General features: G+C 33.4%; 2 protein-coding genes across 3 annotated transcripts in view; both read right to left on the reverse strand.

Moving 5' to 3' along the window:
* Positions 1–91: 91 nt before the first annotated feature.
* On the reverse strand, positions 92–927 carry LOC124433124 (hypertrehalosaemic prohormone-like). Its single transcript, XM_046982773.1, has 3 exons — positions 797–927; positions 323–542; positions 92–258 (listed from the first exon to the last, which is right to left on the reverse strand). Coding segments are annotated over exons 1-3 (267 nt in total). The 5' UTR covers positions 799–927; the 3' UTR covers positions 92–213.
* A 762-nt stretch (positions 928–1,689) lies between these two features.
* LOC124432956 (DE-cadherin) overlaps positions 1,690–26,245 on the reverse strand; it is a 135,262-nt gene continuing 110,706 nt past the window's right edge. The window contains exons 2-16 of one of the 2 annotated variants that reach the window (XM_046982350.1): positions 13,271–13,347; positions 8,967–9,111; positions 8,624–8,862; positions 8,184–8,207; positions 7,451–7,639; positions 7,030–7,316; positions 6,638–6,908; positions 5,937–6,516; positions 5,694–5,875; positions 4,255–5,596; positions 3,897–4,120; positions 3,594–3,809; positions 3,169–3,508; positions 2,941–3,093; positions 1,690–2,872 (exon numbers count right to left, since the gene is read on the reverse strand). In XM_046982350.1, the coding sequence (XP_046838306.1) occupies positions 2,730–2,872; positions 2,941–3,093; positions 3,169–3,508; positions 3,594–3,809; positions 3,897–4,120; positions 4,255–5,596; positions 5,694–5,875; positions 5,937–6,516; positions 6,638–6,908; positions 7,030–7,316; positions 7,451–7,639; positions 8,184–8,207; positions 8,624–8,862; positions 8,967–9,111; positions 13,271–13,347 (4,412 nt within the window). In that variant the 3' untranslated portion in view covers positions 1,690–2,729. The remainder of the gene's footprint in view (positions 2,873–2,940; positions 3,094–3,168; positions 3,509–3,593; positions 3,810–3,896; positions 4,121–4,254; positions 5,597–5,693; positions 5,876–5,936; positions 6,517–6,637; positions 6,909–7,029; positions 7,317–7,450; positions 7,640–8,183; positions 8,208–8,623; positions 8,863–8,966; positions 9,112–13,270; positions 13,348–26,245) is intronic. The other variant, XM_046982351.1, reaches the window with a different exon arrangement.

Below are 26,245 nucleotides of genomic sequence, written 5' to 3' on the forward strand. Positions count from 1 at the left end.
TTAGTTATTATATTTTAATAAACGGATTAATGAGCTAGATAAGTCAAAAGGAGAAGGGAACAGAGGAAGAAGGTGAAGAATAATCAATTAATTAATCTCAATTGTTTCTTCGACAATTTACATTGGAGAGTTTATTTAAATAACGTTGATAATCCTAATCCTTGTAATTTCCGATGATCCTAGTACGATGCCGTTGGTCTAATGAATTTCATCTCATTTGTTTAACTTCTGACGGTCTACGATTTTTTGTGCTTCAATCTGAAAAATAATATTTGCAATCGTCTCGATTACACAAGAAACCCATCATATTTCAAGTACCTACCTGAATAAAATTATATAGATTGAGCAATTGTTCCAAGGATGGTCTGCCTTGTTGTGATAAGCACCTTGGATTATTCGTACTGCTAGTTGGAATATTCTGACTTCTTTTACCCCAGCCTGTCGAAAAATTCACTTGCCCTTCTGTCTCGTGAAGATTAGTCAAAAGAATCAAAGAGATGAGCAATATTATGGTAATGACATTCAATCGGTTCTTGAGATACCTGAAAATACATTTTCACGTTTGTCTGATAAGTGGAGGCGTTTTGATTCTTAAGTAAATAATAAACGCACCGTCTATGGCTTGATCTTTACATCGGAAATGTAAACGAATATTAAATTTCAGCATTTGCATTTGATTATGCTTCTTATTTACTCGTATATAGAATTGTTATCATGCAGAGAAATTATTCGAAAACGGAAAGAAAGAAAAAAAAGAAATGAAAATCTTAAAATCAAATTTTAACTTGAAACTCACATTTCGAATCCCTATTGATACTTTCTCGATATTGTTTTAAAGGACAGCTTCTTTCGTGACAGAATCGAACATACGTTTGAGAGCAACGGAACGTATAATTGCTCTTTTTATACCCCTCTGCATCTTACAATGTCTTTCGTTTACGTCACGATCCCACCCCTAACGTACAACTAATTTCAATGTACGAAGTGAGAAGACCGTAAGATTGACCCCCATTGTCGTTCTTTGTGCAATACCAACGAATATATTGCGAATGATTTTCGAACATAATCTCTATTTTTTTTTTTTTTTTGATTGTTTCGATACTTTGTGATTTATATGTAATAATTTCAAAAAAGAGAAACATTAATTTTACGATCATTATTGAGATTGTTTCCATTTATAAGTAATTATGCGTAATTAATTTCAGGATTATGTAATTTAGGTAGATGTTACATTATGTTGATAAAAATAATTTTATCTGTATCGACAGCTGTGTAAATGTAAGGTGACGATCATGACCGGAAAATAAAATATTGCTACGCAAAATAATTTCAGATGTGTAAGATGATATGTATTTCTTAGTATACAATTTCATTTTATCTTTATTTTATTTTTATTTTCAAATATTCATTAACTACAAAACATCAATCGTAATACTTGTAGGTTGAGCGAAATGAAATGATGCAATTTCTTGATTGATTATTGCAGCAATGTTAAATGAGTCTACAGGCTTCTTATCAATTTGTTACTTATAGTAGCAGCTGGATACAATTGGTCGTCTTAATGAATTCTTTTTTCTTCGATCGTACATGTTCTGTTCAAACAAGATAGATAAATACATTTAAACAATTCAAAATGTTTGACAAATTTAATAAAAAGTCATTATTGTAAAAAGAAAGGCATTTGAATGAGACAGATTTAAAACATTTTATTCGAGAAATTTTTTCATGCTATTCAATGACGATGGTACGGTTAGATAAAAAAGAAAATAAACAGGAAAAACTAGGCTAGAGGACGACAATCGCCGAGATAGGTGCAAAAGTTATGCGCAAAACGTTGACGAAAATAGAGCGAAAAATGTATGTAAGAAACGGTAGCCTTTTATTACGCTCGAATCAACTTATAGTATAGATATATTTATATACAGATATATAAATACACAATAGGTAGACTAACAACTGTAGGAAAAAATTAATATAATTTAAAAAAATAATTTTAATATAAAATTGAGTAAATATATCATTACATAATCATAATTACATTCCTATTACACGCGATACATAGATACATACATACGTATTATAACTACATAATTATATATTTAGTCTATTTTACAACACAATTATTTTGATAAATTATATTTATACTCTCCTGTAGTCGTTTAGGCTTACCTATTTCGTATTTCATTCTGAAGTATCAGTATCAGCGTTAGCAATCAGCAATCGCTGAAAGTTCGAAGTAAGGATTTCTATCGTTGAAAAGACATGCTTTTTTATATCGAGAAATTGAAATTTGAAAATTGCACAATATGATGCCATCGGTCCATCAAATAAAAGATCTGTTATATCATCGTGAAGAATCGAGGCAACGATCACTGAATAAATAGACAATGAAATATCAGTTATACGAGTGTGTGTGTGTATGTGTATGTGTATTTGTTGATATATGAATGAAAAAATGTTACGATTAGATCTTTTATTCGATTGCGACATCAGCGCGTTATATTACGTCATCTCAAATTAATTTCTCGACACAAAAAGTATTCGTCCCAAAGATAGGAACCCAGCTTTTACTTCAAGTTTACATGTCTGATGAATGATTTCCCTTAAACTAATGTCACGCTGGGCACAACAGCGTTAATGGAACTGGAAAAAGAATCTATTGTGTCCAGTATGACAATGGACTGCAAAGGGTTAAGTATTCATAAAAGTCTATCGAATGCGTCCGCTGTTCAACACCAGCTTTCACTTTCACGTTCACCTACGCCATCGCTCTCTTCATCACTAGATTCCTCTCCATACATGTCAGCGAGTTTTCTAAATCTTGGTCCAAAATTTGATAAATAATTGAAATTGAGATCTCCGTCGTCGGTACCTGTAACGTATGAATAAAATATATTATTAATCATATATTAAAGAGTGATTATATATAATGATACATACATGAAGCTAACGACGATAACGAGCCGTCAGAATTTCCTTCACCCTCGTAAGCATAATGCCTAACATCATCGAATGGATTCGTGTCGGGATCTTTATCGCAGCTTTCCTTCTTGCCATCTAGGAAACCACAGATATCTGGTACCTCGTCAGGAGCTAAACATTAAAATAATCATTTTTCTCTGCTCGCTGTTACTAAACATACAAAATATTTAATCTGACTTTTTTTACCTCTACCCTGAAGACCAACAGGTGCTATTTTAGATTCTATTGGTGGCGCATCGTAAATAGCTCTTAAAACGTTCAAGTCGTAGCCGGTGTCTACCTCACCACCACCTTCATCTTCATAGTTAATTATGTTATCTCTTATATCATCCATATCTTTGTAGAGATCATCAGTCTTTCTTCTGCGGACTACTACCGCTAACAACAATATCAATAGAATTGCTACACAAACTAGGATTGCAACTAAGAAATTGGTGTCAATGCCAAATGACACAGCCTTTGCCATTCCATGATCACAACCTGGATCTATATTTCTTGATAATGCTGGCATTCCTAAATTATATGTCTACAGGAAAGAATTTTTTAGCAATTATATGAACAATTATAAATTTCATTATTTGTTTGTATTACTAATATCGAAGATAACTTACATTTCCATTTATAGTCATATTTCTAATACAACCGACAAAGCCTTTTTCGGTAGGTTTATGATGCCATCCCAAGTTCTTTGCTAAATATGCTAGATTCGTTAATGTACCGCCTACTTGCATCGGACTATTTACATTAAGGAACTCATTGGAACCTTCTGGCGCAGTCAAACTCATGCAAGCTGATATGCCGCAATTATCTACTTTCATTTCAATCGACTATAACAAAGAATTATATTATTGTTTAAAAAACAAAACTGTTTTAGTATGATTTGAAATTAAATCAATTAAAATTATATCACTTACTGTCTTAGTCCAATAAACATCTATCCTATGACTCTTGCCGTCGGTTAATTTAATTTGTTTCTGATTTAATCTTATAGTGCCCGTGCCATAATCAACATACAGTACTGCGTAACCGTGTTGAATTTCTAGAGCCATAAAATCTTGAACTCCTAATTTTTTACTGTAAATCATTGGACCGAAATAAAATATAAGACCACTTTCGACTTCTGGTATGATCTCCAAACCTATAAAAAAAGAAAAAAACATATGTAGAGAGCAAAACAATTTATATTTTATATCACAAACACATATGTAGAGAGCACAACAATTTATAATTTATATCAATGTACGATTGACTGTATTTTCAGTAAATTTTTACCTAAGTGCGAGTCATCACAGGCTTGACCAGGTGGCGGCATTATAGCCCAGCCATCACCATGGAAACCTATACCTAATAATTCACATCGTGGCCCCTCCAATCCTGGAGGACATTCGCATCTATCAGTTAATGGTGTACCGCCGTTTAAACAAACAATAGGTTCAGCGACATGACAAGTACACTGAGGTTCAATGATAGCTCTGACACCAACGAAGGAACTGGTGTTCGTATAAACCGGAGAAGGAACGTTACTGGCATTTAAGAAACTTCGACAAGAATTATTACAATTAACTTTTTCGTAAAGACACTCGTCAATATTCACCATCAATATATCTGCCTTCATCGCACGCTCAATATTCGTAGAGTGTTGCGACATGATAGTGTTTAACTTTTCGGGAGCATAATAAGGACTACCATGTGCTGAAAATCTAACATCTAAGAAAGTCTTGTTGTGATAAGGAGAATGAAGAACGGTGAAAACATCAACATTGTCTATCGATGTATTTAACATGTAGGCTATCTTTTCTTGAAAGATATCCTTTTTACTGACACCATTTTGATCCGGTTCAATGAATTCTTCTGCGGTTATACCAGAGAAACGTACAGATCCAGACCTAATCACTGCTTCTTCGGGAATCTCTTTTACCGTAACATTAACATAAGCATACACTTGATGACGAGGTATTCTAGGAAACGTCTCTTCCGTAACGACGAACTTCATGTAAAAGGTATCGTTCGAGGTACCAGAGAGCAGAGTTATCATACCAGTATGTTCATCTAATTCAAAGCCTTCATGTGTCGGAGATGCCCAAGCAAAATGTTTATCAGGTAAATCCCAATCGTCAGAATCTTTAACGTAAACTCGTCCGATTTTTGTGTCAGGCGCGTCACCTTTATAAATGTAAACGAATATCGAACTCGAACCCTCTTCCATACGATTGTCATTCTCATCGCCGATAATGACCGTCAAAGTAGAAGTTCCAGTCATCGGTGGTTTTCCATTATCCATTATAGCTATTGGAATGTTATAACTTTTCCGTTCCTCACGATCGAAAGTAACCAGAGCATGAAGGTCATTGTTACGAATATTAAAATTGGTTAAAATTTCTTTGTCTGCGGTCTCATCGATCCAAAACTTAAATGGTGGTCCATTGTCATCGGAATCTCTGTCCCGAGCTTTCAAATCGGTTATTCTATCGGGTGGTTTATTTTCACCCCAGACTACGTGTGTCATGTCGAGATAGGGGGCGTTGTCATTTATGTCGATTAAAGTTATGTTTACGGTAGCTAATTCTCGTAGAGCCGTTGGTGAATCATCCTCATCACGTGCCATCACCATCACCTGAACAAATGAGAAAGAAAAGGGGGAATATGATGAAATATGAAAAAGAGAATGAAATAGACTCACTAATGAAATTTATATATCGTTAGAAATTTACCGTCCATACGGGATAACCAAAAGGTGGGTCTCGATCGAGTGGTTTTTTCAAAGTAATACATCCAGATTTATTGATACTTAGCAGGGGCTTTTGATCGTCCTTTAGAATGAAATAAGCTATGTGTTGATCGGCGTTTCTATCCTTTATATCTGGATCATAGGCGACTACGGTCGTAATACAACCTGGAAATAAATATAAGAATTAATAAACAAATATTAATGAACGAGTAAAATTCGTACTCACCATCAACCAACTTCTCCTCCTCAATCGTTGGATTGGTCTCGAAATCTTCGAAAACTGGTGGATTGTCGTTCACGTTTTCAATGAAGATTTTAACGTTCGCGGTATCATTGTAAACGCCATCGAACGCTCTCACGGTTAGATTATATTCCGTGATTTTTTCGTAATCCAATGGATTGTTAACACGAATCTTTCCGGTAGTACTTTCAATGTAAAAGCTATAATTGGTGTTACCCTGGATGATACTGTACGTAACGGGACTGGCAGTATCGGCATCCAAAGCTTTTACCTCGATCACTACGGAATTTATATTAGCGTTTTCTAAAATAGCATTGGCAGTGTAAACGGCTTGCGTAAAATGTGGTGCATTGTCGTTTTTATCAGCGATCTCGATACGAAACAACTGCTGCACTTTATTGTGTTCTCCGGTGTTGTATAAGGCGCTAGGTGAATTGTCAGTTGCGGTAATCCAAACGCTATAAGTACTTTGAGTCTCCCTATCAAAAGTCGTTCGAGTCGTTATATTCCCGGTATATTTGTCGATCGCGAATAGGTCTTTGAAATCGTTTAGTTCGTAGGTGACCTAAACAAAAAAGGGAAATAAATAATAAGAGAATGACAATGTATGAAGAAGGTACGAAATTACGTGTAAAAATAGATATTCTGTGGATGTAGTTTTGTCTGTGAAGATAAACAATATGTACCTTATTATGAGCCGAAGTACCATCGGCATCGATGGCTCGTACTTGCATAACGGGAACTCCTGCTGGTTCGTTTTCAAGAACACTACCCTTTGTGAGCTCTCGAAAGGCCGGTACATTGTCATTCACATCGAGAACCTCTATGTCTATCACCGTTTCGGCGGCCAAGTCGTAATTGTTCCACGCTCGAACTATCAACGAGTATACCTTGTTACTTTCATAGTCTAGATGCTTCGTTAATTTTATGTCCGCTGTGTTCTTTGTGGACTCGAGACTGAAAGAGACAGATAGAAATAGAGATAAAGCGTAAATGTCTATCATGATCATTGTCGTAATCGTGAGAAACGACGTTGGTATACAACACATTAAGAAGGATAATGTCGCTCATTTCTTACCGAAACGTGCTATCCTTGTTGGTTTGTTCCGTTTTACCAGGAACAAGGACGAACTGAAGATCTGGATTGTCGTCGATGTTTGAGACAGCTTGGAGCCGTACAATGCTAGCACCAAAATCACTGAAATTTTCCAAGAGCTTGATCGGCTCCACCGGTCTTGGTAGAAAAACAGGCGCCTTTTTGTGCGACTCGACTACACGAATATCTAAACTGATAATACTAGATTTTGGATTTTCACCTTGATCTTCTGCGGTAGCTGTCATCGAAAACGTGTAATCTGGGTTTTTCTAGAAAATGCATTATTACTTTAGTTAATATGAGTAAGTAAAGAAAAGGAATTTATTTTAGCATTAGTTTTGGTGAAGAAATTTTCTTCTTTTACAATATATCACCGTATCCATAGTTTTGCCAATATGCTTACGTCTATAGTTTTATTGAGATATATAACGCCAGTGTTGCGATCGATCCTGAAGTAAACACCGTCGTCAGGTTTACTCGGTGAGAGGCTATAACGAACGACGGAATTGTTACCATCATCGATGTCGGTCGCAGAGACTCTCATGACCTCGCGATTCAACGGTAGATCTTGTGGCACCGATTCCTTGTACGCCTGCGATAAGGTTAAAAGAATATATATGATATCGTTCGGAGTATTAGAAGTTAACAAAGAAATACGAGTCGCATGCGAATCATAAATGAATCATGCGCGTATAAGTTCATTGTCATTGCAAGATAAAAGAAAAAAAAGACACAGAAGACGTCCACAGACGATAAAATTAGACAACTTCGATACGAGCTTCGAAAAAGATGCTTTTACGAGGATAGGAAAAATTTCTTTCTTTCTTTCATTTTAACATGCGATTAAATTATTCCTATTTTCCTCGTCAAAGAGCTTTTTCTATGTCATGGATCCATCCTTTGACATGAAATTCTTCGAGAATCTCGTGATCGAGAAGCTCTTCGAAGGATATCTCGAGGAAATATTTCATAGTATGAGAAGTATGAAAAGACGTGCGTGCCTAAAGATACAAGGAGACAGACAAAGAGAAATATAAAAAGAGTAAGAAAAATAAAAAAAAAGAGGACAGAGAAACATATACATTCGTTACATCATTCGACAAAAATCTCATTCACACCGGAATTTCGAAACCAACCTTCCACACATATCCACGGTAGACCTGAATTCGGAAAAAGAAGAAAAATCGAGCAAAAATGTTGTTAGTACGGCGTTATCGGATGAGATGAGCGATAGATTTGTTAGTAAACAAATAGGTAAGACACGTTGACGGAACGCGAACTTAACTTTAACTTATTTAAAAAATGGCATTCATGATTTAATGTTTGTATCGAAATTGAATCTACTTTTTTTTAACGATTATCTCGAGAGATTATAATCATTACGAACATGTAGATTCAAAAGAAAAGTTATTAATTTATACAAGAATTAGAGATTATTTTTTCTTTTTTCTTTTTCGTTTAAGATTCAATGCTTTTTGTAATAAAAAAGAAGTCAAGAGAATTCTTGCGTTCCCTGAACGAGTCCGGACGCAGGAGTCAGGTTAATAGACTGGGAGCAATTTTCTCAGTCACGCACCACTTTGTCGAACACTGGGTGGTTGTCATTGACGTCTTCGATTGTGACCTTAAAGGTACAGCCATCATCAAGTTGGGGCATTCCATTATCGGTTGCAAGGACGGTAAGATAAACCTCCTTTTCACGTGCCGGTTCGTCCCTGTCCAAGATTTGAGTGGTTCTGATCAATCCTGTCGTATTGTTGATCTCGAACTTCAATCTCTCGTTGTGAGCCGTGACGAGGGCGTACGTGATCGTACCTGAAGAGAACAGATAAAGAAGAATATCTCATTTTCTGTCTGTGACCGGGTCGATGAAAATAAATCTCTTATATAACACGAAATTGAATCTTTTCATTATTTACCTCCTTCATCCGGTGGGTCTTGATCCTCGGCGTGTACCTGAATGACCACTGTACCTGCTGGTTCTTCTTCTTTTACGACAGCAGCATACATCGAACAATTGGTGAACATAGGCTTGTGATTGTGATTTTTTCCTTGTTGTTGCACCTGCCGATGAAAAATAAGAAAGAATAAGTAAAGATAACTATTGTGTGCATGTATCCGGCAATAGTCAAATGTCATCGTGAAGGTTTCTAGCATAGTCTGAGAGCGACATTCAATTGGACATGATTAGGAATAAAAAACGATTATGACTGTGAGCTGATATAATTAAAGATGGGATCTGAACTACTTCGAATCTGATTCAAATCATGCATTTCTTGTTAAATTTTGAGTCTTAAGTCTTTTGTCACTTTCGTTGTTCTATCGACGATAGACTCAAGATGAAACACTTCGAATTGCTTCGAATCTGTATCGTAACTTCGAACATGATTCGAAGCTTAAAACTTTTGAAAGTTTTGATCGTTATAGTTTTAAAATCTTGAGAGTTTTGATAGGTTTTAGAAGCTTAATGAGTATTCAATATTATACAAGCTTTTTGATTTACTTTTGTTTGAGCAGTATTATTGACATAAAATATTAAAAAAAGTTCCGAAAATTCCAATTATCATAAAGTAGTATAAAATACATAAATAGCATAAAATACATACACCGAATGTTGATATGTAGGGAATAAGAGAAAATAAAATAAAATAGAAAAAATTGATTTGTTACGGTTACGTTAATTTTAAGAAACAATCGTTAAACGTGACTCTTCAATTTTTTAAATATATGAAAAATGTCATTAATAATAATATGACATAATAAACAAATGATGCATACCAAACGTCTTTGTATACTAAGTAGTTCATTAGAATCCAAATTGGGAGAACTTTATATTTGGTAAAAGATCCGAAAACTGGGTACTAGAATATTCAGATTCAAGTCCGAGTATCCAATTATTCAGATTCGGATATCAACTCGTAATTCGGAAATCCGGTTAGTAAGAGCTTTAATCGGTACCAGAAGAAGTTGATTAAAATATAACATTTTGGATAAAATCTTGTTACTAAATAAAAAATAAAAATGTTGCAGTATAAGATTCGATATATCACGCACATGAAAGAATTTATTGTGGCTCGTATAACGAAACTAAAAATTCAAGACTTATTAAGACTTCGAAATGTTAACACTAAATCTACTAAACGACACTTCATGTATATCTATTCTTATCGTAATCAGTCAAATGACTGCTTTAAAAAAAACATATATCTTAATATAGAATAAGATTTTAGCTAATCGGATAGTGAACAAAATATTTTCTTTTATTTAATAATATACATTTTATAATGTACATTTAATATACATTACATTTATATATTAGTATAATGTACATTTTATGCGTTTTCAGCGCATTTTTTATAAATTACAGGATTTTTTATTATATTTCCACATACGCATTGTTCACATTTTACATAGTTTGTGTTAACTAATCAAATAAACCTCATAATTTTCGTAAAATTATTTCTGTTCATAATTGTTGAAAAAATGTTGAAATTCATTTCTTATTCTATAGATATGATATTTCTATATTTTTAGCCTCATATGCACCGCGTGCATACAGAAGTCCAATAAATAGATATAATTTTGGAGTAGATAAATCCCATTTAATTTTTAATACTCGAAATGCCTTTATTTCCATGGATTTTCTTATATGTTCGATTGTGTTATGATCAATAATTAATGAAAGTGCCGACTCAATTCTACCTTTTATAATATTTCATGGTTATGTTGGTCCTAATGTTTTCCTGATATTATATTATAAATATTATAAATCGATGGTCTTCTGTTATTAGACACTTCTTTTATTTTCGGCCAAACAATTCCGTAGTAGTTTTGATCTCTTTTTTATTTTCACTTTCTAATAAATCTCTTTCTCTTTTGTCCTTTGAAAAATCTTTTAACATTTTTGGGATGAATATATAAATGATAAAGTAAAAATTAAAATATAAAAATCAAACATAAATAGAGAAAAGTTTAAATGTAAATCTTACTACCAAATATTGTTAGTTTTATTTACTTTGTTGAAACTAGCACTTATAACACGTAAAATATAAAATAATAATAGAATAATAATAGAATAATAATAGAATAATAATAGAAAATAATAATAAATCACCAAATATATTGTCAAATTTTTGATGCTCTATATTAGGATCATAAGATTATAATGTCGTGCAAAGACGGTTAGGCATCTTTTCCAATCGCATGTTTCTTTAAATAGTAGATAAGATAATATAGGAGACAAGGGCAAATTACTTTTAAAATAATCCCAGATATACGTTTCCCAGAAAATATAGTTATAAATAACGTGAATTTTTCAAACGGTACGTATAGATGTGTGAAACGTGTACATACATACATACATAAATATGCATATCTATTTTGAATAAAATCTTAAACATTATATTAAATAAAATCTAAGAACGATTTGTTAAATATTTAAAATGAACCAAGCATAGGAGAATAATAAAAATGAAGACGTATTAGAAAAGGCGACGAAAATTTAATGAAAAGAAAAGGAAAAAGAAGAGGAAAAAGAAAAGGAAAAGAAGGAAAAAAGAATAACAAGGAAGTTTCTCGTTCGACGGAAGGACAAAAGCCGAGATTAATCGGCCAAGTTTTTCGGACCTACCGCAATAAGACGCCTCATAAATTAAAGTGCTCTACGCGCTTATAAACCGCGCGCCATTAATCACGATTCCGAATCTCTCTCTCTTTCTCTTTCTCCTCTCTCTATTTCCCTCTCTTTCTCTCTCCCTGTTTCTCTTTCTATCAAACACACTCACGCGGCACTGTGCACCGATTACATCGTGTTTTCTCGCTCGACGATGCAAAATTAAAGGCAACCCAAGGGGGAAGCACAATGGGGTGGAGATAAAATATGAAAGGAGAATAGTTCGATGGAATGAGATCGAAGTAACGATCGACGATCCGGCAAGTCTATTGGATTTATTACTTCGTTTTTTTTTTCTTTGTTTGTTTTACAAATATCCATTGGGTATTACTAACATTTTTCTCTTTTATTCTCTTTTTTCATTCATATACTTTTTGTTTCGACTTTCTTTCTTTCTTTCTTCCCTTCTTTCTTTCTTTTTTTTTTCTTTATTGATATTTTAATTCAATTTAAAATCAATATTTTAGCCGATAACCTCTTTCGACCGTTAATAAAGGGACCTTCCTTACCAACACGTTAAAGTTACACCGACCGGAACGTTCGAAAAAGAATCTTTCAGAAGCTTTCTTTTTATCGACGAAATTACAAAAAGAGCCACGAGAGAAGAAGCGTGCATGTTATCTCGATCGGATGGGTAAGAATGGTCGGAGATGTTTCTGGATATAGAAGGGCGCCAACGGAATTAACTATAATTGGGAAAGCGTGTTGAGCCGGTGAGATGCACTTTCCGATAAAACGATGAGATCGAGGCACGATCTTTCGCAGAAAGGGGAGGGGATAAGTGGGGAGGGGAGGGGAGAAAAATAGAAAGCCTTTTCTCTAGATAAGAGGAATTCAAGATGGTGAAAAATTTCGAAGGAAATTGAAGGAAAAAAGAAAGAAAGAAGGAAGGAAGAAAGAAAGAAAGAAAGAAGGAAAGAATGAAGAAAACTAAACCAATGTTTTACTATGGATACACTATAAAATGTACTTCTTTAAAAATAAGGAACAATTCGATCTTTTGTGATAGAGAAAAACGGGGGGGTTGCAGCGAGGAAGGAGAGAGAGAGAAAGAGAAAGAAAGAGAGCGAGAGAGAGAGAGAGAGAGAGAGACAGAGAGAGAAAGAGAGAGAGAGAGAGAGAGAGAAAGAAAGAGAGAGAGAGAGAGAGAGAGCTGTCTCGTACCAGGCGTGATGGCGTTTGTAAATATTTGACATCTCGCGAAAATCAACGATAGGATAAATCCATTATCTCGCCTGGAAGAGGTTCTGTTGGAACGTGAGAGAAAAGAAGAGAAAAAAGAAAGGGAGAGGGACGGAGGGAGAGAAAGAGAGAAAAAGAGAGAGAGGAAAAACGGGAGAAATAGATAGATTCACTTCGTTTCGAGAAGAATGAGATAGCGGTAAACGAGAAAGCTGCAAGACATCGGAAAGAAAAGCTTTGGAAGGTAAAGAAAAAAAAGAGAGAAAGAAAAAAAGAATAAAAAAAGAGTATGTGTGTGAGAGAGAAAGAGAATGAGTGAGTGATAAAGAAGGAAAAATCGAATCAAGAACGAATGGAAAATGCACTCACCACTAATTCCTCTTCCTCGCTTAGGAACAGCGATCTCACGTCCAGGTGCCTCGAGTGTCTCAATCTCGTTGCATCGGCTGTAACATAAAGAACGAGATACGGCCCATTTAGGATATTGCAGTCTGTACGAAGCGGCTTGGAATAGGCCAACGCAATGAGACACGTTATATGCGAGATACCGAGTCTCTCTATCTAGTCTCTACGTGAAACTAATGCAACGGAACTATTCCAAATATGAACCATCACTGTCGACTGTTAGGGTTCTCTCCTCTTCCCGTTTCGACCCTTCTATTCTAATGTAAGTTACTATTTCAAATATCAGCTTCACGAATCGTGAATTTCTAACGGAAAGATGGGAAGCGCTTTTTTTTTCTTTTTTCTTTTTTCTTCGTTTCTTTTCCCTATCATATGTCAAAGATTAACAACATTTTCAAGCTAATGTACGATCGATCATAACGATTTCATCCTATTTTTCAATTTCATATTTTTCGAATTAAATACAAATTAAACGTACAAATTTCGTACAGAGATTTTGTTTTTTATAATCGTACAATAGAATTTCTGGACGATAACGAACGTATGAAGAAAATAATGAACTAAAAAGGAGAGAGAGAGAGAGAGAGAGAGAGAGAGAGAGAGAGAGAGAGAGAGAGAGAAAATATCCCACTCTTTTCAAGTTGTCCCGTAATTTCAATCTTTCACGGAGAGATCTCTCGACCCATTATAATAAACGTAGGTGGCAGGTGCGTGAGTACGCATTACGACAGACGTGGGAATAGCTTTTCAACGACAATAACACGCACGTGAACCTTTCTCCCTTTTCTATGTCTTTCTTTCTTCTTTCTCCTCTTCTCACTTCTTTTCTTTTTTTTTTCTCGCAAACACACATCTCGTTGATAAGCCATTGATCGATGTAAAACGCATGGGGATCGGTTCAAGTCCGAACGAGATTCGATAAGTCTTCGGTGATTGATGAGTGTGTGAAGTAACACGACCCTCTATGCTCGTTGCTTTTCGTTCAAAGAAAAGTTTTTCTTTTATCAGCTGACCGGTCTATTTTAAGATTTCGATCGGACGTCGATCGAACAAACGATCGATCGGTTCGAGAAATGAAAATTATTACTCGATGAATGACCGAAAGAGAAAGGAATCTACTCGATCTTTATATGAAAAAAGATTGAAATGAATGTGTATGAGAGAAAGAGAAAGAGATAGATAGGGAGTGAGAGAGAGAGAGAGAGAGTGAGGGAGAGAGAGAAAGAAAAGAGATAAAGAAGAAGGGGTATAGGAATCGTCATAAAACAATCATGGCATACCGAGTCGCGACAGAAGAAATTTATTGCTAATTACTTTTCGTATACGACAAACGCGTGTTTCGCACCGCTCTTCTCTCTCTCTCTCTTTCTCTCTCTCTGTCTCTCTCTTTCTCTTTCTCTCTCGTCGATGCACCGACCGCAATACGTGACGGCGACGAAGCAATGTCATTCCCATCGAGCGCGAGCTGCGCCGCAATGCGGTTAGCCCGCACTTAATACGCCTAACCCGCGCGATTTTTGAATCGACCGGCCGCGATCCATTACCCCTTTTCTCCTCTACTCTCCTCTTCATCCTTTTGAATTTCCCGCGCTATTTCTATTCTGCCGTTTTACTTATTCACGAACTTTTTCCTTTTTTTTTTTCTTTTTTCTTTTTTCATTAATACGCTTAAACAAAATGGGGAGTTCCGATAAACAGGATGATTTTGAAAAAAATAGTAAATTGCAAATTGAGTTTCAATTGGTGCTACATCATTTTTTTTTATGATTCAATAAATTTTGTGATTGTACTCAACGTCGTAGTATCGTAAAATCATACGAATTAGAAATAAGTAAGTATCGTTGTCGTCGGTGATCTACAATGATCACTCGAATTTATAATCATTCGAAGACCAATCGAGGTTCGTTCTTGGTAGTAGTCACGGATCGAAGTCACTACTCTCAGGCAATAACTCCTTCCGCTCCAATTGGCTTAATCTCATTGGCGTACATACTCTTTCGAAAATAAGTTGTAAAACGATGACGACGGTGACGACGACAACGATGACGACTTAGAACATTTTTGTTGACAACGACTTGTAACATAAGTCACGACGATTTATTGTGAATGAAAGCGCATAACAGCGTTGCTTGTTATTATAACGTCAAATCATGGTTAGTTATGAAGTTACGTGACTTGTTGAACTTTATCATTTTCCCGCTCTTTTTTTCATTCTTTCTCCCTTCCCGCATTTTCTCTCTCTTTCTTTTTCACTCTCTAGATTAATCTTATCATTGAGCGATCCGTCGCGTTTTAATGTACCCATTCTGCCGATAGCTTATCAATTATCGTTCCATCGGGAAAATCGTTCACCAAAAAAAAGTTAGAATCGAAATCGAAAAAATTGATCGCCAATAGGAGATATCGTTTTGAAAATTCTCCAAATATATAAACTCTCTCTTTCTCTTTCTCTCTCTCTCTCTCTCTCTCTCTTTCTCTCTCTCTCTCTCTTCACATGTGTATTTCTATCTCTTCTTCACACATTCTATCTCGATTTTTATAGGTAAAATTCGCTTTAATTGTGTTTGTTTCTTTCTTTTTTTGAAACGAACGTGAGCTACACCGAAGAAATGTAAAAATTACAAAAAAGAAAAAAAGGGATTAATCAATATAACGAGTAAAACAATGAGGAAGAAGTAAAATTAAAGTAAAAGGAAAAATAATGATAATAAAAATAGAAAAAGAACAAAATGACGACAAAAATTAAATATGAGAAAAAATAGGGAGTAGAGAGGGAAAAAAAGAAAAAAAAAATGGAAATTTGAGAGACGTTAAAAAGGCAAATGATCGCGCAAGGACACGAGTTCGCTTTTATTTATAATTACATCGAATGTGTTATCGATGCGCTAAACCGATCCCGAGGTTACCCGCACTGCCGACCGGAATTCTAAACGGGCCTAATTTCATATAGTAAGGCTAACTCGATTTAATAACGAGCCCCACATAAATCCACAATTTCGGAGATCGTCAAAAGAGAGAGGGAGATGAGTGGGGAGAAGAATTGCGCGCATGCGTGTGTGCATGTGCGCGCGCGCGTGAGAGAGAGAGAGAGAGAGAGAGAGAGAGAGAGAAATTTATGGGCCATTGAATACCAACGGTACTCGAAACTAATGGGATGTTAATCGCTATCGCATTGGCGTCGTTAGTTTCCATTCATTTACTTTTCTTTTCTTTTTTTTTTTTTTCTAATTTCTGTTCTTTCCAAGTAGAACGTAAAAAAAAAATGAAAAAAATGAGATCATGATAGAAAATTAAACAGAAATATTAAAAACATTTATCAAGGACATGCGAAAGTAGATTTATCGAATACGTTCGATTATATCGATTTCTCTTAAACTCTTTCATAATAGATTGTATGCTTTTCGTTATCGAAATATTTTCCAATTCATTCATCTACAGTGAACCTTTTTCTTTTCTTTTTTAGCGTGAACTTTCGTTCTTTATTCGATCATCATGGATCATATCGTTACGATACGAATCGATCATCTCATTTAATCATTTAACGTTAAATAGAGACAGAGAAAAAAAGAGAGAGAGAGATAACAACTACTATGAGTGTTCGCTTATTCACGAGAAGAGAAAAATGACGCGTTTATGCAATAACTCAAATAGCATTCCACTAAAAAATCATTCTACGAAAGTTCCTGCAACTTTATGCTCCCACTTTAGAGAGCTTTTAAGGATATTGTCGAGGTGGAAGGCCCTCGGACTACCAGAATATCTAATTACGTAGAAACGTTTTCGAGCTTCATCGTCGTAATTTCTCGCGCCAAAAAATTTGAGACGATCCTATGGTGACGTAATTTGAATAAGAGAGAGAGAAAAAGAGAGAGAGAGAGAAAGAGAGAGAGAGAAAAAGAGAGAGAGAGAGAGTCTTCTAACCTGGAAATCATTGTTTTCCTAGAGAAGAGTTTTTCTCTGTAAATCAAGTTATTTTAATTAACGAAATGAAATAAAAAAAGTAATACTTTGGTAATAACAGTAATAGCAGTCGAGTTATCATCTCATTTCTAATATTTTAAAGAAGACAAGATACTTAGGTATTTCTTTCATTTTGTAAAGATAATTTGGTAAGAATTTCAAGAAGTTTTTTTTTACAGATGTTTTTCGAATTCAACATCGTTTGAGTATCTGTCCGAGTAAAGGAGAGCCTTCGTAAACGGTGTCGATCGCGAGTAAAATCGAAATGGAAGTAGAAATCTTTGTCGAAGAATGAACGGACAATCTATCTTTTTCTTAGGATCGTACGAGATTGGAATTCTCTTTGGTGGAAAAGGACGAGTCGTGTGTGCGAGGACAATGCGACGTGAGAACACGTTACCTAGAAAAAGGATGAGAAAGAAACTGTTTCTTTATTTGTGTGTTTTCGTTTGTACGTTTGTGTGTATGTGTCTCCATGTACGTTCTCCAAAAGGCGTTATCAGCGATCGTAATCGGAAAGAGCATGCTAGAGCACGCCTGGGAACCGGTTTCGCATTTTTCATATTGCATCGGGAGCCACGGGAAACGATATTTCCTGAAAGGCCCGATAACTATTGATAACTATCGAATCGATTCGCGTTTTCGATAGAAATATACCAAACGAAATATCGAATTTTATATATAATGTGTTACATATACATGTATGTATGTATATATATATGTATATATATATATATATATATATATATATATATATATATATAGATAATATGTATGCTATATAAAAGATTGTCTATCCAAATGTTTATTATCGGAAATGAAAAAAAAAAAACAAGGAGAGAAAAAAGAACCTGTTATTTCTTTTTTTGCAAAACTTTGTCATAATTAATCGAAATATTATTGCACTTAATTTCTTTAGAATTCAAATAGTGTCTGGTATTACAATTTTTGTAATTCAAAAAAATGAAACTATCAAGATTTTATTATTAAGAAATTTATTTGTATGAGTTATTATTATTATTATTATTATTATTATTATTATTATTATTATTATTATTATTATTATTATTATTATTATTGACAGAAAAAAATTGGAGTAATCGCTTACTTCTTTTTTAAATCGATTATAATATCGCGTTTCTCGGTATTTCCCTGATTGGCCCACGAACTAAAAGCATCGGTTCGCATGCGAATTGACAGCGGCAGCGGTTGTAAACTCAATCGAGCTTATTAATTTATGCATTAAGCGCGCATGGCTCGAATCGTACGATCGACTTCGCCTCGTCCATTACGAGAGGGCAATTCGAATAAGTTTAACAATAAATTCTCTCTTTCAGAGATCGACGAACTTATTACAAAGAATGAATAAAAAAAAAAAGAAAAAGAAGATCAACAAAGATTAAAATAATAGTCATTTAATATATTCGATTATTAGTCTCTAAAGACGAATTATTTGGAAACTTTTCATAAATGTCGATATCGCTTTCCTCTCTATCGTATTTTATTACACGTATAATGATCATAAGCGAGAGATTGAACGAGTATCGCTAAGTATCTTTTGCATGTTCTACGTGGTGGTTTATATAAATTTGAGATAATATGAAAACATGAATTAAAATTTGTTCATACGTCTTGTAGATCGAATATTATATATTTTCATCTCTATAATTTTTAGATAAAAATGAAAATAAAAGAAAAATAAAGGAATATATATATATACATAATACCCAATGGTATATTATGTATATATATATATATATATATATATATATATATATATACATAATACCCAAAGACCAGTATCAATTTTCAAAATTATAGGACACCCTGTGTTTATATGTTTGCACATACACATACACATGCTTATACACGTACCCTCGCTGTTGGTGCATGTTGCACCAACGTTTAGACGATACATAAGCTTCGACGTAAAAGCGAGTCTGCACGCACGTGTCTCCACGACGTGGCTGTGTTATCAATATGGATAATCCCGACGAATGACACACCCTCTCCGATGATCTTTCAACGAATTAACCGGATGAATAGCCTAGCTAGCGTTCACTGTGACAGTTTCGGTTAGGCTTATTAATGCTAACAATACTTTTTTGCATCAAATGTTCTTTTTTAAATTTTCAAAATTATTTTCAAAGATCGGTATTTATATATTTCTCTCTCTCTCTCTCTCTCTCTCTTTCTCTCTCTGTCTCTCTTCCTTTAATCTAAAATATTAAAAAAAACAAAATTATGATTATATAGAAACTTTTACAGTTCACACAGACAGTTTCTTTTTTATCGCATTAAATATTAATTGATATATTTAATACTAATTAATCGTTTTAATAGTAATCGTAAAACGAATGTTCATTCTCAAATTCATTCCATCAAAGATAATTGAATATAAATAAATAATGAATTTGAATAGTTTTCTTTCTTATTATTCAAGAATACTAAGCATCCCTTTGGAAATCACTCTTTTAGTTTTCTTCTTTGTCTCTGTTCGCTATCGACTATGTCTAACTCGATTAAAACGAGTTGGGTACGGCGTTTGCACGTTTACTCGCCAGTAACTTTAGCTCTCGTCAATGCTTTTCCTTCCTTCCTTCCTTCCTTCCTTCCTTCCTTCCTTTCGCTCTCAGCCGAAAGCTAAGTTTTCGTGCTCGATTATTTTCTAACTTTGGAAACACAACTGTGCTACTTCTCGAATGCCAATACCTTTCTTCTTTACTTTCTCTTCTTCATTTTCTATTTAAATTCTTTGGAAAATTCAACAATTTATTCTTCTAAAAAGAAACGAAGAAAGAGGAAAATCTTTAATTTTCAAATTAGTCGAAAATATTACGACGAAGAAAAAGAAGTATTTTATCTTTGATTCGAATAAAAACGTAAAAACGGTCGTTGTCGTTAGATGATATTTACGATCGAATGAGAAAATAGTATATATAGTATGCTCGCGAAATTCTACGTTCGATGTAATTCGAAAATCTGCTTTCTTACCGTACTTTATTATCATCCACATACATATATAATATATACTACATCTTTTGGTCGTCAAAATCGGCATCACATAGCCATTTCCGGATTTTCATTTACGATTTTGGCCGAACGTGCAATGGGAAACTTATGCGAGTAAGAGGGAGAGAAATAGATGGATAGATAGATAGATATGTCGAGACTCATAAAAGTGAGATTGGAAGTTGCTCGCAAGTCTATGGAGAAGGAATGAACAAGGATACAGATCCTATATATGTATGTGTTTGTGTGCATTCACACTGCAATATGTGTGAAAGGAGAACACGTCGATGTGCGCTGCATTGCTGATCAAGGGTATCAACTTTTCCAGACGAGCTTCAAATAGAATATTTTGAAAAATTCATTCGTCTTGGAACTATCCTCATATGACTTCTTTTCGACTGTCACGACGATTTACACCTTGAAACACCTAACATGCACACTATTTGAATAAGTTATGAATTATAACTTCTATGAAAAACTTTTTTATAAATATTTTACATAAAATTTTATAAAAATTTTAACAAGCAAATAACGACGTTGCTCCATTGAAATATTCGAGAAAACAAGAGAGATATCTGGTTAACTATAAAATTAATTAACTGTAAAATTTATGGAGGAAAAAAATAGCACCACTAAGTTTGACTTTCGTACTTAGAAAATAATTTTATTTATTAAAAAAATGAATACACTATGTAACATCTCTTCTGAAACTATGTAATTTTTACATACAGTAATTTTATATAAAATATATTATTTCAAATTTATGCAAAGTGTTTTATATTAAGTGTTTACCCTGTATAATGATAAACCTTTCTCTCATTTTCTTTCTTTTTCTGTTCTTCTTTCCTTCTGTTTCCTTTTTTTAGATAATTTAAGAATTTTTCCACCTATTAAGCGTTCATCATTTTTATTTAATTTCAAATTCAATGCTTATGATTCGATATAATAAAGATTTTATTTTGTCAATTAAATTAGACATTAATCCGGAGAATTTAAAAGAAACGAAAAGAAAATTTCCATTGAATACGTTGAATTTGTATTTTTCTCAAATAAATTCGTATTTGTTGGGAATACGAGATATCCGAGCGGATGACGAAATAACGGTGGACGTTTTATTTCGGATAATCAATTATTCCACGGGATATATTCGTTATATTTCATATTAAAATAAAAAAAATAAAAGAAGTGAATAAATGTTTCACGGAATATATGACATATGTGGTTTATAAAGCGCACGTACAGAAAATAACGTTCGAACGAATTATTTATAGAAAATCTTCTTTAGATAAAAATAACACTAGATATATATCGTATTTATACGATTGCATCATATCGTTGTACAAATTTCGAATGAGGAAACGTCAATGATGCATCTCAAGCAGACGTGATATTATCTTAATGTTGAAAAATGAGAATTTACATGCGATTTGTTGAAGTAACCAAGTGCATTAATTTGGTTCACGTATTTAAAGGATACAGCACGTCGGCGATATACTGTCGCAGACTCAATATTTGCTCTAAGTAAGGGTAGAGGTAAAATAGATGAATAAAAAAAAAAAGAAAAAAGATTGAAGAGAAAGAGAGTGAGAGAGAGAGAGAGAGAGAGAGAGAGAGAAGAGATAAATAAATAGAGAAAGAGAGAAGTGTAGCAGTTTTTTCGTTGGAAATATTAGCGCGGTTTACTTTCTTTATCTACTCTCTTTCCTTTCTTCTTCTTCTTCTTCTTTTTCTTTTTATTTTCTTTATCCTCAAAGTACGTTGTATGTTGTAATAATAAGTAGAAGTCAGTGAGATTATGGAAAAGACTTGACCATTCTTATCTCAGCTGGTCGAGCGTTCATCGAAGAATATTACTTGAGATATGTGAAATGTTAGTTTGTTCACACTCGTATCGAATATATTTATTTTGTATTTATTAAGTCTCGTAGTTAAAGTAAATAAGATAGTGGCTTATTACAATGATATAATTTGGCAGAATAAACACGTAAGAAAAGAAATTACATTTAAAATATTAATCCATGTAAGAATTAGAATAATACAGTTAAATCTATAAGATTCTTCTCGATACGAGAGGAATGATTATTCTATGGAAAATTTGTGGAGAAAAAGAAAAGAGAGATAGAGAGATAGAGAGATAAATAGAGAGAGAGAGAGAGAAATATATAAAGAAAGAAAGAAGTAAAGATATTGAAAGTGAATATCAATGAATGAAATTTGTGAAAATGATCAACTGAAAAATGAAATATTAGTAGATTAATACGAAAGACAAAATGACAATTTTTTACATGTGATATAGAAGATGAAAGGAAAGTTAAATCAATCGTATAAATTATAAAACACAGGGGATTACTAAATAAGTTGCAACAAATACGAGAGGAAAAGAGAAAAATAAAAAAATAAAAGTAAAAAAATAACAGAGAGAAATACTAATGCAAAGGATATTAATGAATGAGAATTGTAAAAATGATCAACTAAAAGAATTATTATGGTAGATCAAGGTAAAAGTGGAATGAGAATTTTACATGTAAAATGAATTGAGAAGGTTTGTAGCATAAACAGACTTTAGTTTAAAAAAGAAAAAAGGAAAGAAAAAAGAAAAAAGAAAGAAACAGGAAAAAGAAGTCTTATTTAATAGAAAATAAGAGAGGCAAAGTTTCGAGTGATCGTATAAGTTACAAAATATAAACCAGTTGGAAACAATACTCTCGTTCATCGACTATGATGCACTTCGGTTAATTAAATATATCCTATATATGATCTGCGTTATCGTCGGGCCAGTACGACGAACTTTTCTCCTCCTTTTCCTTCTCCTCCTCCTCTTTCATCTTCTCCTTCTCCTCCTCCTTCTCTTCCTCCTCCTTCGATTTCCATTCGAAACGTATTAATGAAGCTTACTACGTTCTCTATGATTGTTCTCAGTTACGACGATGATCAATTGTGAACCAATCACTAGTTTCCATATACGTGACGTGTATATGTGTACGTGCATATATATAGTTGAAATAGTATTGTTTTCTTGTGGAATCTCGTTTATTGTCCATTGTATGTCCATTCAACTATAGTAGAATTTGAGAGGACCCGTTTACTCGTGAATTATACATTTGAATATCTCTAGTGAACACTCATAACTCTTTCGAATCAAATTCAAAAGCAAATTTATCTCTCTCTCTCTCTCTCTCTCTCTCTTTCTCTCTCTCTTTCTATTTCTTTCTCTTATCGTAGAATGTGATATAAAATATTTTTGTAGATATTTTCAAACTACCACCATTTGTTCCACTTCACAAGTCATTAATTTCGGAAATGATAATACCTCGAATTGATACGCTGAATATCAACCGTGATCCGTTTAATTGAAATCGCACGCAAAGAGACCCGATTGTGGTTGTTCCAAGAATGTCGTGTTAATGATTCGCCAGAAACGATGCCAATAGTTATCTGCTACATGCATCGATGAATATAGCTGATATTTTGTTGGAATTTAATCGAATTTCGATAGTAACAAAAATATGTTTACATGTGTTGTTAAATAAAAAAAATTAAAGAATTTATATTGAATCAGATTTGTTGAAATGATTGAAGTAAAAATGATTAATTCAAATGAGAGATTTCAAATTTAGTTTAAACAAACTGATTGCAAGTTTCTGATTGTCTAATCGAGCATTATCTAGTCAAAAGCACACATTAAATATCACCGTTTACTCTTTTATCACCTTTCTGGTCATTTAGCTACTTACGAATTCTATATACAATTAACAATTGTTATGTTAAAATTAACAATATATTATTAATAAATATGATTATTGTATTTACTCCGAGAGAGAGATTTTATACAAATCTTAAAATAGATTTAATTAGATTAATAAATTTGAAAACGGTAAATATAATATTAATAATTCTTCGGTGAAGTAGATAATAATGTTGTTTGTCTTAAAAGATTATATAAAAAATGATTCGTTTATTTAATAATTTGATTATTATTCATATTGATAAAATTGAAATGCAAATCTCATAACATCGTATTTTATTTTTACTTTGAAAAGGTTACAGTATTATAAATAATTCAATATATAAAACGTATTTGAAGAAAGACTTTCGTTTTTGGCGATTTTATTCGTCCTGAAAAAGTGTCTCGTTACGTAAATGTTAGAATGAAGTTGCATGACGTAGTTTCTGGTTTTATTATCGAGACAGGCGATAATTCAAGCGGTTATTGAGCGGTCTCACGAAGTTAGTCAAGCCACCCTTCTTTTTTCAACCAACCAACTAACCAACCAACCAACGTTATCCTTCTTTCCCCCCTCTTTTATCCCTGATTCTCTCAGTTTGCGATATCTTGGCAAAGGTACCAACCATCGAAAATTTTCCGTTCAAGCATCGTCGAATTCTTTTTATTTATTTTACTATCTCCTATTCGTGACTAGTATCAGAACTTCTATAGACGCGATTAAAGAATAGATCGATGTTCTCTAGCGAGAATTGTTTCCCAAGGCGACGAAAGTAAAGGCTGGTTAGGGGAAGTAAGGGGTACTTTGAGGATGATATGCTTGGAATATACCATTAAAGTGTTCCACTTTCTATTTTTACTTTCGGTGAATTTCGCGTGACACTCTATTTCTTCCTATCCTTATTATTTCCTTTATTGTCTTTATTTTCTTTTCTTTTCTTTTTTTTTTTTTCTTTGGAAATCGAAGTCGATCGATCAAACACAGATTCCAAAATTTATTTTTTAAAAATAACATTTGCTTCTTTCTTTTAAATTCGTTTAAAATTAGAAAATTACTGTAATAAAATCTTCTTTATTCGTCCAAAATTTATATAAAATCAGATAATTCCTCAATACGCTTAATCAATCTTTAAAAGAGAAGAAGAAAAGGAGGAGGAGAAGAAGGAGAAAAAATAGAGAGAGAGAGAGAGAGAGAGAGTGAGGAAAAAAAGAAAGAACGTGTACACTAGCTCTTAATCTAAACGTACACACGCGAGCGTACGATAAAAAGCGGAGAGAATAATTTGTAAAACATTGGAGTATTACGCCAGCCAGTACAAGCAAACGTTTTCAACTCGCAACATTTACTTGCAAGAAAGGGTGGCTGACTAGGTAGGTAGGTAGGTAGGTGGTGATAGCAAAGGTAGGAAAGCAAAGGTAGCAAGAGAAACGGAAAGGGTTTCCCGGCACGCTGATTTATAACGAGGGTTTTAAATCACAGTACAAGTTTTGTTTTTACATAATACGAAAGAAAGAGAGAGAGAGAGAGAGAGAGAGAGAGAGAGAGAGAGAGAGAGATTTTATCACGATAATTCGAATTTCTCTTTTCTTTTTTCCTCATTCTTTCTATATTTTCAATAGATAAAATAGAAGAGGGGCATCGATCGATAAAAAAGGAAAATTGACAATGTCCTTCAACATTATTCTTCTGATATCTTTCGTATTTGATCTCTTTTCTCTTTAGTTTCTTTCATTCTGTAGAATGTTGAAATAAGTGAAAAAAGATTTCGTTTCATTCGTTATCGTTCATATCAACAGATCAGAAATACTTATATTAATTGTAAAGTTAGCTATTAGAAATGAAATAAAAAAGATTGAGAATTTAATAGAAAGCAGAATAAAGGATAATAGACAAAGTAATCGAAATTTAATAGAACATTTTTGCAGAAAAATTTTTATGAATGTGATACTTGATAATGACTTTGATTACTTTTGATTACTTTAAATGAATACATATCTTATCGTTAAAATGTTTGTATTAAAGTGAGCTTTAAAATTACAAAATGGTACATGTTCGATATTCGTAAAAGTTTCCTTCAAAATTTCATTAAATTTAATTTTCATTCATATTTTTAATAATAAAATATTTATAAATAATTGATAAAAATATAATTAAATTTGATCCAGTCAATTTGTTATCACAGTTGAAAAAAGTTTATACACACACACACACGCACATGTTCTATACACACGTATTCAGTAAA

The sequence above is a fragment of the Vespa crabro genome, chromosome 2, assembly GCF_910589235.1.
Source record: "Vespa crabro chromosome 2, iyVesCrab1.2, whole genome shotgun sequence".
Classification (NCBI taxonomy): Eukaryota; Metazoa; Arthropoda; class Insecta; order Hymenoptera; family Vespidae; genus Vespa; species Vespa crabro.

What these genes read in the sequence shown, in the direction of transcription:
- LOC124433124 (XM_046982773.1), bottom strand. An exon ending in ATCTATATAATTTTATTCAG is followed by an intron (nt 259 to 322) that starts GTAGGTACTTGA and finishes ATTATTTTTCAG; the next exon opens with ATTGAAGCACAAAAAATCGT.